Genomic DNA, 12,020 nt, shown 5'->3' on the forward strand with positions numbered 1-12,020 from the left:
AACGCATAACGCATAACGCATAACGCATAACGCATAACGTATAACGCATAACGCATAACGCATAACGCATAACGCATAACGCATAACGCATAACGCATATCGCATAACGCATAACGCATAACGCATAACGCATAACGCATAACGCATAACGCATAACGCAGAACGCACAACGCACAACGCACAACGCACAACGCAGAACGCACAACGCACAACGCATAACGCATAACGCATAACCGATAACGCATAACGCAAAGCCGATAACGCATAACGCATGACGCATAACGCATAACGCATGACGCATAACCCGTAACGCATAACGCATAACGCAAAACGCATAACGCATAACGCATAATGCATAACGCATAACGCATAACGCATAACGCATAACCCATAACGCATAACGCATAACGCATAACGCATAACGCATAACGCATAACGCATAACGCATAACGCATAACGCATAACGCATAACGCATAACGCATAACGCATAACGCATAACGCATAACGCATAACGCATAACGCATAACGCATAACGCATAACGCATAACGCATAACGCATAACGCATAACGCATAACGCATAACGCATAACGCATAACGCATAACGCATAACGCATAACGCATAACGCATAACGCATAACGCATAACGCATAACGCATAACGCATAACGCATAACGCATAACGCATAACGCTGTCACGTTAACCTTTTTCCGTCGAGCTGTTAGACCCGCGGAAGCCGGTTACCTTCGGGCCTTGCAGGCGCTGAGACCAGGCCGCGTGCAAGCCGAGTGCACGCGGTCCGCCCGAGACAATACGAGACTCGAAGATTCGACGATTTCCTCACGAAAGCTAACGGTTCGGGCGCCAGGCACCGCAAGGATGCCACACGAAACGCAAAACTCTGCTCGAGCTCGGAGACGCCGAGGTCGAGAGCCGAATCTTCGAGATACGCGGATCGAAAATGACGTCACGACTAGGCCAGATGGTTCGAACACGGGGTGACTAGGACAGCCCTCTCGGCAGGACGGATCTCACAGGGAATCGAATAATTCGACTACGATATGGTCTCGAGCTATTTATTGTAGCAGTCGTTGATTTACAAAATCAGCGGCCACGTGGCCGCGACCCGAGAGCCCGCGCTCTTCATACAAGATAGCGAAAAGATGGCCGTTCGCTGCGCGGTTGTCCTACCGATTTCGCTCGCAACGATACCGCTGACAATTATCGTCGTTTCGTTCGCAACGAACTTCGGAAACGCGAGGCGCAGATGACCGGCGAACTGCGAGACTGCCGCGATGACTTCCGCACGTGAATCGCCCCGACGCGTACGTTATCGATTACGCGATCGAACGCCGACGGACAGAATACGCGTTTCGACAGGAGACACAGGATTCGAGAAACGCGAAGATACCGAATTGAATTACTCTCACGAACGCGACTCCTCGGAAGACACTCTTCCGCACGCAATCTACGGAGGAAAACTCTCCCGAAATATTCCCGAACAATCTCAAAGCATTCCGAGAGGAATGCGAGCGAATTATCGAGGACCGAACGGGAAGCGTTCGTCCTCGCACGACGAAGGTCGAGCCGGCGCGCAACGAAAATACCGAATGGATCACAAGTGCGACTTACCGCTTCTCGTGGCGTTATTGTTCCGTTTTCCGGAGGATAAACGGCTCCCGATAGAGCTGGGCTCGTTGAAACTTTGCCGACGCCACGTAATCCTCTCAACGGGACACTCGGTTCGCAACTTCCGATTTCGCGGCGCGATTACAATGTGGGAAGCACGTCTCAACGTCGTGATAGCCAGCGCGACAGTGATCCATCGATTTTCGGCCGCCTAGCGGATCGAACGCGGTTCCACCCACTCGACCGTTTTCCCGAATTGCTTATGGCGTGTTTCCACGGCGTGACTCGGCGGCACAGGAGCGTTCCCTCTTCGCGCCCTAGGGCCCCGGGCAATCACGAAATTGGTCAAGGAGCCTATCGCTCGACTTGACCAGCGGAGGGGCTTCCTCTTCTTGGCTACGAGGGCACCGACCCCGGGGCAGCTCTCCCTTGATGGGGCGAGACGACGTCAGGGTGTTCCGTCAGTCCGTATCGGACGAGATGTTCGCAAGCTGCTGTCCTGGCGGCGCCTCCGGTTTGCTTGCCGAGTGTCCTCGCACCAAGCTCTAATTTCTCGAAACGGCCATTCGCTTTTCCGTCGGGAGCTTCCTGGCCTTGGGGCGATTGTTCATTTCCCGTGACAATTCGGACGATCGGTGGTTCCTTCTGCGCGTTCCATATACGGCCCTGAAACTTGCCGTTCTCGGCACGCGCGACAGATGTCATTAGGAGGTCCTCGATAATATCGGAATCTCTTAGAGGAGCGCTCTCGAATCCTGTCTCGGTACGTGTCCCGTTAGAGGGCGGTCCGGTCCTTTATCGCTCTCGAAAATATGCACGAAACAAACGGAGAAGGGACGTCGCAAACGTTGCAACGTCACAACTCCCCCCCCCTTAAAATGGACCGGACCGACACGGTTTCGTCGCCCCCGTGATCCGCGGCTCGACAGGTGAGAGAGCGTTCCTCCCTAAGAGATGTCCTTTACAATCGGAGCCTTCACCACGAAGCGACAACCACGCCTTACGAATACCCTATAACAAACACAGACAAAACAAACGAACGACGATCCTCGGTGGCAGCACCGGAACTTCGGACGAGCTATGGGCGTCGGTTGACCTTTGGGAGGGATCGGGGTTTCGAAATAAATTTCTCACGCTAATTATCCCTTGTCGGGGAGAAACGAAAGTAACTTTTTATTAGCTCCCGAGAACTGCTACCACTCTTTTACATAAAAAAACTGCCTGTTTCGTATCGGCGGTGGCGTGTGCGAGAGGGGTTAACAGAGAGAAAAAAAACAAAGCAACGACACATTTACTGCTCGCACACCCCAAAAAAAAAACCAGATCTCTGCCACCCGCCGAAAGGGCCGGTTCTTCTCGGGCCTATTAGAGGTGGGCCTTCAAGCCCCTCGCGAAGGGCGTTGGTGTGAAGCCCCGGTGTTCCCGTCTTGCTTCAGTTGCGCTTTGCGCCATGAGGAGCCGCATATCGGGCACGTCCTCACCGAGCACCCCGATCGGCCGCACCGGAAGCAGTGCGTCTTTATATTTTGCGGGCATTTGTTGCGGTCATGGCCGTATTTCCCGCAATTCCAGCACGCGTCTGGATCTTTCAACTGGAATCGTTCCTTGGCCATCCATTTCTCATATTGGCCCCAACTCGCCGTTCTTTGTTGTCGGTTCTTGTCGACTGGCCCCGATGTTTTCGCCGCTGCTGAGGCTTTATCTGACGCGGGCTGGAATGCGGCTGCCTTCTGCTTCCGTTGCGGCGTCTCCTTCCTCTCCTCCTCCGTTGTTGCCTCGGTCTCTCTCTTCGGCGGCCGGGCTACCTCCTCCTTGCGCGGCGGAGTGGCCTCGGCCGTAGCCTGCTCGGGTATGGCTCCTTCCCGCGGCGTGACCGGCGGCTCTGCTTCCTCGCGAGCCGATACTCGCCCTCCGGTCGGTTGCTGGACCACGGTCTCTGCGTCGCCTGAGGTCGACGCTTCCTCCGATTCCTCTTCCGTCAGGAGTTCCGGTGGTGTGTGGACGAGTGTGCACAGTTGTTTGGTGCGCTCCTTCACCCCATTCCACCTCCATTCCACCAGCGATAACGTTTCGAGGGCCTCCTCGTGGGCGACCCCTGGTGACAGGAGATTCACTAGGTGTTGGAGGTACCCTAGTTCCTCCTTGAGCCCCTCTATCTGTTGCCGCACCGCGACCCGGCTGCGCCGTATTTGCTGGGGTTCCTCTATATCCTCCATCTGTAATTAAGGAGGGTACTGGGGTGTTATCGTTTTGTTCTCCCTCGAGCGGTGGAGTGTACGGCTTCAGGTCGGACACGTGCGACTTTCCGGCGTCCTTCCCTTCGGGGGTACTTAGTCGATAGACGACCGACGATAATACTTTCGCGACTCGGAAAGGGCCGCTGAACTTTGGGCACAATTTGGCCGCGATGTTCTGCGCGGCGGACGAGAGGACGCGCTGTCGACGAAGGACGAGGTCTCCCTCCACGAAACGGATGTCTTTTCGGTGCAGGTTGTAATTTTTCGCCTGCGTCTCGTACGCTCGCTCTAAGTTTTCGGTGACCCAGTGGCGTAATGTGGCCAGGTGCGACATACGCTCTGACCATCCCTCGATAGGCGCTACCTCCAGGTCAACCGGCGATTCCTCGCTCTCGCGAATGCATGACGCTGGTTTCGGTTCGCGTCCGAAATTCAAGAACGCGGGCGAAGCTTGCAGCACTGAGTGGTACGCGGTGTTATACGCGAATCGAAATTTCGCTAAGTGCGCGTCCCACGTACGGTGGTCTTTTTCGATGTAGGATACTATCATCGTTTTTAGTATCCGGTTCACCCTCTCGACAGGATTCGCCTGGGGGTGATACGGGGGTGTCGTCGTGATCGCGATCCCGTAAGTTCGTGCGAGTTCGTGAATCGCTTTATTCACGAATTCGGTACCGTTATCTGTGAGCAATACCTCGGGCGTCCCCCAACGTGAGAAGACAAGGTCTTCCAGCGCGTCCGAAATCTTGGCCCCGGTGGCCTTCCGCAGGGGGCAACACTCGACCCATTTCGTAAAAAGGTCTTGAATTACGAGCAGGTACGAAAACCCTGCACGACTCGGGGGAAGCGGGCCCATAATATCGGTTGCGATAACCATCCACGGCGCGCCGATACGACGCCTTCCCATGAGCCCAGAAGGGAGTGATTGCTCAACCTTCGTTAACTGACACGTGGGGCAGCGTCGCACGTATTCTACGACCGTGCGAAACATTCCCGGCCAATAGTACCGGGTCGCTATTCGATGGTAGGTTTTCTCAACCCCCAAATGACCCGCTTGCACCTCGTCGTGGCTTTCCCTTAAAATTTCAGTTCTTTTCTCGGCCGGTACGACGAGTTTCCACTCGTCTAAATCACCGCCGAGAATTTCGGAGATTAACGGGTCGGTACGACGATGGAAAAGTTGCCCCTCGCGAATGGACCAGTCGGGGTGGCGCTCTGGGCCGCTTTCTACTTCTCGGAATTTCTGATCGAACCATTCGAGTTTCGTCACGGCCGCGGTCACTAATTCGACCCCCCCTTCCCCCGGTTCGACTCCCTCGTACATGCGTGATAACGCGTCCGGTACGCGATTGAGCGCTCCTTTTCGATACTTAATCTCGAAATCGTACTCTAATAATTGGAGCGCCCACCGCGCGAGCCGACCGGAGGGGTTCGACAATTTTCTTAACCACCGTAAACTATTGTGGTCGGTCACGATCGTAAAGTGGTATCCTTCGAGATACGCTCTGTATTTCTCTACGGCCCACACTATCGCGAGGCATTCTAGTTCGGTCGCGGAATATTTTCGTTCAGCCGCGCTAAGCGACCGACTCGCGAACGCGATAACCCTTTCGGTTCCCTCGATCTCTTGTACAAGCACGGCTCCCAGTCCTACCATGCTAGCGTCAGTCTGCAAGGTGAAGGGCACCTCGAAATGTGGGCAGGCCAGGGTTGGGGCGGTCGGGGTTACGGACTAGCGTTCGTAATTTTTCGAAAGCGGATTGCTGTTCACGCTCCCACTTCCACTTCGCTTCCTTCCGCAAAAGGATGTTCAGCGGATCCGCGACTGTGGCGAAATCCGGAATGAACCTGCGATACCACGAGGCCATCCCCAGAAATCGCCGCAGTTGTTTTACATTCCGCGGGACCGGAAACGATATTACCGGTGCGACTTTATCGGAATCGACCTTTAACCCTTCCTGGCTGACCACAAATCCGAGGTACCGAACTTCCTCCTTACAGAATTCGCATTTATCCGGGTTTACGAGTAATCCCGCCGATTTTATGCGATCTAGAACCCGTTGGAGCCACTCGAGATGGCCTTCGAACGTGGGTGTCGCGATGATGACGTCATCTAAATACACGAACACGTAAGGCTCCATTTCGGGCCCGATCAACCTGTCTACGAGACGTTGAAAAGTTGCCGGGGCTCCCGGAATAACCCTTTCCCCGGAACGGTAAATGCTGTTATCTCCTTGCTCGATTCTTCGAGCGGAATCTGGAAGTACGCTTGCGAGAGATCGAGGGTCGAAATGTATTTCGCGGCTCGTAATTTATCTAGAATGCTCGACATGATAGGCAGCGGGTACGCGTCTTTCTTAGAAACTTCGTTCACTTTCCGGAAGTCTAAACAAAACCGATATTTGCCGTTCGCTTTCTTTACCATAACGATCGGACTCGACCACTCACTTTCCGACGGCTCGATTATTCCGTTTTCCAGCAGCGAATCCACTTCTCGGTAGATCGCTTGCTGGACGATCGGCGAGACCGGATAGTAACGTTGTTTGATCGGCCTATTATCACCGACATCGATTCGGTGAGCGGTCAGAGTCGTCACGCCAGGCACCCGGTCGAAGCCTTTCATTTCTCGCTCGAGAAATACGCGCAACCGCTCCTTCTGCGATTCGGAAATTCGCTGTAGGCCGCAGCAGAGCGGCTTTTCCGAGATACAACCGAATGAAAATTCTACCTGCGGCCGCGATGCAAAGTGCCATTTCTCCCGATGATATTCGACAACGATACCGAACTGAGCGATCGCGTCGACTCCCAGCAAAACCGGATTTACTAAATTATCGAGGACGTAAGCGAAAATTTCCCTCGTTTGGTCTCTGATTCGTAGCGAAAATCGAGCTTGATCTACGGCGCGATCGACGGCTCCCGTGGCCAGAAGAAAATAACACTCGTTTTCGGCCGTCGTTATCGTGGCGGCCTCCCCCACGACCACAATGGTTTCGCGACTCACGAACGAGAGCGACGAGCCCGAGTCGATCAGTGCGAGCACCCGGTGGAAAGCAATGCGCGCGCCTACGACAAGTAGCGGAGGTTTCGATACGGTTGCTGATCCGAACTCTGTATTCGCTACGCGGGCCGAAATGACTGGGTACGAGGCCGTTCGGGCCCTTACGAGCGGCTTCGGTAGTAGTTTTCCGCCCGCGGAGGGCAACGACGGCAGTCTCTCGCGGTTACCCCGGGTTCCCCGCAACGATAACAATGTCGAGTCTGCGGCTCTGGGCATTGGCGCGATCTATGCCCTGGCCGGTGACAATTCCAGCACGTGCTGTCAGCCGCCGGCTGTCTGACCGGCGAAGTGACAGTTCGGTTGGTCTCGGTCGCGGTCGGGTGCGTTCGGCGCGGCTCGTCTCGCGAGCGGTTGAACGGCGGTCGGTTATGACGCGGTTGCTCGGCGATCGGGGGTTCGCGCGGACGAGAGGGGCCCGCACGATACCGCGGTTCCCCTCCTGACGCGTCGACTACCGCGTTAACCCTTTCGTACTCCTTCGGCTTTTCCGGCTCCGCGTCCGCCGCCTTCGCGTATTTCTTCGGGTCGTACGCGAATTCTTTATTCGCAATCGTGTGCACGAGATATTTATCGACGCTTTGCGGCATCGCGAATCGTTCCGCCTCGCGCATTAATGTCGCGAGCTCCGCTACTGACGTAACCGTCCGTTTTTCTATACCGACTCGGCACTCTGCCCTCGCGCCCCAGAAAATGCGGTCGATTTTCATTTGCTCCGACCACGGTCGCTTCAATCGCGCGAACATACTACGCATATTCGCGAGGAAATCGCGAAGCGGTTCTTCGGGTCCTTGCCTTCGAACGAGAATGTCGTGCTCGAGCAGCTGTTGGTAGTCGGGATCGCGGAAATTCTGGTGCCACTCGTACTCGAATTCCTCCCAGGTGGACATCGGAGGGCAGGTGTCGAACCATTTCGCCGCGGTACCGGTGAAACAAATCGGAAGACAGCGTAGGAGGTCGTCATCGCGAACGGTACAGGCTCTTCGCATAACGGAGAGCCTCTTGAAAAATTCCTCCGGGTCTTCCCCGGGTTTCCCTTCAAACGAAAGGTCCCATTTCCGCATGACCTCGTACGCCGTCTTGTTACCCTCAGAGTCGACCGGAGGGACTGAGGTCGTTACGGCGGCTGGGCGCGGTACTGTCGGGGATGGTTTCCATCCCGTCGGTACCTGCAGCATAGTTGGACCAGGGGGGTGGGACTCAGGGTCCTGTTTTATTACAGTCCCGTCGTCCTCACTCCCGTGCGCGCTGTAGTACGATTTGTCGTCCTCCGGCCACCTCGAAACGTAGGTCCTATTACCCTCCGACATCTCTACCTGAGAGTTATTCACGAGAACCGTACTCGAGAGCGAGACAAAAGATCTTGAAATGTGGCCGGTAACGCCGAAGCTGTTTTTCGAACGCGATGTCTCGACTTGTTTTTCACGCGCGACCGTTACCGAAACTTTACCCGGAGCTGTCGAACTCAAGGACCCTCGACCGCGCAGTGTTTATCCGAACGTCCGGGCACGGCTCGGATTCTTCGCTACGATACGAAACTCGACTTCGAGCTCGACTAGATCGCGGTTGCTAACCGAAATCGCTGTCCTTGAGAATCGAAATATTTTCGTTTTCGAAATCTAACCGCCTCACTCAGTGCTGAAGTCCCGTATTCCCAAATATCTCGCAAGGTCGTTACAGGGGGTATCGCGTCCTTGCTTTGTACGCGTCGATAGTCGTTCGCACACAAAAAAAATACAAAAAAAAAGACTAACTACGCGACGAACACGAGGGAATTTGCCTCTACAGGCGGGGAACAAAAGGAAACACCGAAGACGTACACTCCAACAAGCACAAATTTCAATAAATTAAATAAATTAACAAGAAATACGTGGGCAAGAATTAAGAAAAAAAATTCTTGTCGAGCTGGCTCGCCTCAACAAGTCCTCGTATCGCGAGGAACCTCGAAAGTCACGCGACGGAACGTGGTTGTGCGTGGCTTTCGTTTGATACGTTCGTGAGAGTAATTTCACGAATACGGAGAAATTTTCGTGCGTTGCTTTAATTTTCTCTAATCGCCGAACCCGTGTCTCGCAATTCCCGTCGATTCTCCTAATTCCGCGCGGGTGATCACGGCGTGCCGGAAGGTCGATACGCGATCTGCCCTGTGAGAGTCTTTCGTCAACCCGTGCCTCTCTCCGTGTTCAGGGAAAACCCTTTCGAAAGAGAGGTCCCTGTTCGGGCGCCAATTTGTCACGTTAACCTTTTTCCGTCGAGCTGTTAGACCCGCGGAAGCCGGTTACCTTCGGGCCTTGCAGGCGCTGAGACCAGGCCGCGTGCAAGCCGAGTGCACGCGGTCCGCCCGAGACAATACAAGACTCGAAGATTCGACGATTTCCTCACGAAAGCTAACGGTTCGGGCGCCAGGCACCGCAAGGATGCCACACGAAACGCAAAACTCTGCTCGAGCTCGGAGACGCCGAGGTCGAGAGCCGAATCTTCGAGATACGCGGATCGAAAATGACGTCACGACTAGGCCAGATGGTTCGAACACGGGGTGACTAGGACAGCCCTCTCGGCAGGACGGATCTCACAGGGAATCGAATAATTCGACTACGATATGGTCTCGAGCTATTTATTGTAGCAGTCGTTGATTTACAAAATCAGCGGCCACGTGGCCGCGACCCGAGAGCCCGCGCTCTTCATACAAGATAGCGAAAAGATGGCCGTTCGCTGCGCGGTTGTCCTACCGATTTCGCTCGCAACGATACCGCTGACAATTATCGTCGTTTCGTTCGCAACGAACTTCGGAAACGCGAGGCGCAGATGACCGGCGAACTGCGAGACTGCCGCGATGACTTCCGCACGTGAATCGCCCCGACGCGTACGTTATCGATTACGCGATCGAACGCCGACGGACAGAATACGCGTTTCGACAGGAGACACAGGATTCGAGAAACGCGAAGATACCGAATTGAATTACTCTCACGAACGCGACTCCTCGGAAGACACTCTTCCGCACGCAATCTACGGAGGAAAACTCTCCCGAAATATTCCCGAACAATCTCAAAGCATTCCGAGAGGAATGCGAGCGAATTATCGAGGACCGAACGGGAAGCGTTCGTCCTCGCACGACGAAGGTCGAGCCGGCGCGCAACGAAAATACCGAATGGATCACAAGTGCGACTTACCGCTTCTCGTGGCGTTATTGTTCCGTTTTCCGGAGGATAAACGGCTCCCGATAGAGCTGGGCTCGTTGAAACTTTGCCGACGCCACGTAATCCTCTCAACGGGACACTCGGTTCGCAACTTCCGATTTCGCGGCGCGATTACAATGTGGGAAGCACGTCTCAACGTCGTGATAGCCAGCGCGACAGTGATCCATCGATTTTCGGCCGCCTAGCGGATCGAACGCGGTTCCCCCCACTCGACCGTTTTCCCGAATTGCTTATGGCGTGTTTCCACGGCGTGACTCGGCGGCACAGGAGCGTTCCCTCTTCGCGCCCTAGGGCCCCGGGCAATCACGAAATTGGTCAAGGAGCCTATCGCTCGACTTGACCAGCGGAGGGGCTTCCTCTTCTTGGCTACGAGGGCACCGACCCCGGGGCAGCTCTCCCTTGATGGGGCGAGACGACGTCAGGGTGTTCCGTCAGTCCGTATCGGACGAGATGTTCGCAAGCTGCTGTCCTGGCGGCGCCTCCGGTTTGCTTGCCGAGTGTCCTCGCACCAAGCTCTAATTTCTCGAAACGGCCATTCGCTTTTCCGTCGGGAGCTTCCTGGCCTTGGGGCGATTGTTCATTTCCCGTGACAATTCGGACGATCGGTGGTTCCTTCTGCGCGTTCCATATACGGCCCTGAAACTTGCCGTTCTCGGCACGCGCGACAGATGTCATTAGGAGGTCCTCGATAATATCGGAATCTCTTAGAGGAGCGCTCTCGAATCCTGTCTCGGTACGTGTCCCGTTAGAGGGCGGTCCGGTCCTTTATCGCTCTCGAAAATATGCACGAAACAAACGGAGAAGGGACGTCGCAAACGTTGCAACGTCACAACGCATAACGCATAACGCATAACGCATAACGCATAACGCATAACGCATAACGCATAACGCATAACGCATAACGCATAACGCATAACGCATAACGCATAACGCATAACGCATAACGCATAACGCATAACGCATAACGCATAACGCATAACGCATAACGCATAACGCATAACGCATAACGCATAACGCATAACGCATAACGCATAACGCATAACGCATAACGCATAACGCATAACGCAGAACGCACAACGCACAACGCACAACGCACAACGCAGAACGCACAACGCACAACGCATAACGCATAACGCATAACCGATAACGCATAACGCAAAGCCGATAACGCATAACGCATGACGCATAACCCGTAACGCATAACGCATAACGCAAAACGCATAACGCATAACGCATAATGCATAACGCTTAATCCATAACGGATAACGCATAACCCATAACGCATAACGCATAACGCATAACGCATAACGCATAACGCATAACGCATAACGCATAACGCATAACGCATAACGCATAACGCATAACGCATAACGCATAACGCATAACGCATAACGCATAACGCATAACGCATAACGCATAACGCATAACGCATAACGCATAACGCATAACGCATAACGCATAACGCATAACGCATAACGCATAACGCATAACGCATAACGCATAACGCATAACGCATAACGCATAACGCATAACGCATAACGCATAACGCATAACGCATAACGCATAACGCATAACGCATAACGCATAACGCATAACGCATAACGCATAACGCATAACGCATAACGCATAACGCATAACGCATAACGCATAACGCATGACGCATAACGCATAACGCATAACGCATAACGCATAACGCATAACGCATAACGCATAACGCATAACGCATAACGCATAACGCATAACGCATAACGCATAACGCATAACGCATAACGCATAACGCATAACGCATAACGCATAACGCATAACGCATAACGCATGACGCATAACGCATAACGCATAACGCATAACGCATAACGCTTAACGCATAACGCATAACGCATAATCCATAACGGATAACGCATAA

At 53.9% G+C, this 12,020-nt stretch overlaps 1 protein-coding gene across 1 annotated transcript; it reads right to left on the reverse strand.

The window, feature by feature from the left end:
- Positions 1–2,855: 2,855 nt before the first annotated feature.
- Positions 2,856–10,219, reverse strand: LOC143219515 (uncharacterized). The gene is made up of 2 exons (XM_076445456.1): positions 10,091–10,219; positions 2,856–3,844 (listed from the first exon to the last, which is right to left on the reverse strand). The coding sequence occupies exon 2, from the start codon at positions 3,842–3,844 to the stop codon at positions 3,008–3,010; it is 837 nt and encodes a 278-aa protein (XP_076301571.1). The 5' UTR covers positions 10,091–10,219; the 3' UTR covers positions 2,856–3,007.
- Positions 10,220–12,020: the final 1,801 nt, after the last annotated feature.

Source organism: Lasioglossum baleicum, unplaced genomic scaffold, assembly GCF_051020765.1.
Source record: "Lasioglossum baleicum unplaced genomic scaffold, iyLasBale1 scaffold0035, whole genome shotgun sequence".
Classification (NCBI taxonomy): domain Eukaryota; kingdom Metazoa; phylum Arthropoda; class Insecta; order Hymenoptera; family Halictidae; genus Lasioglossum; species Lasioglossum baleicum.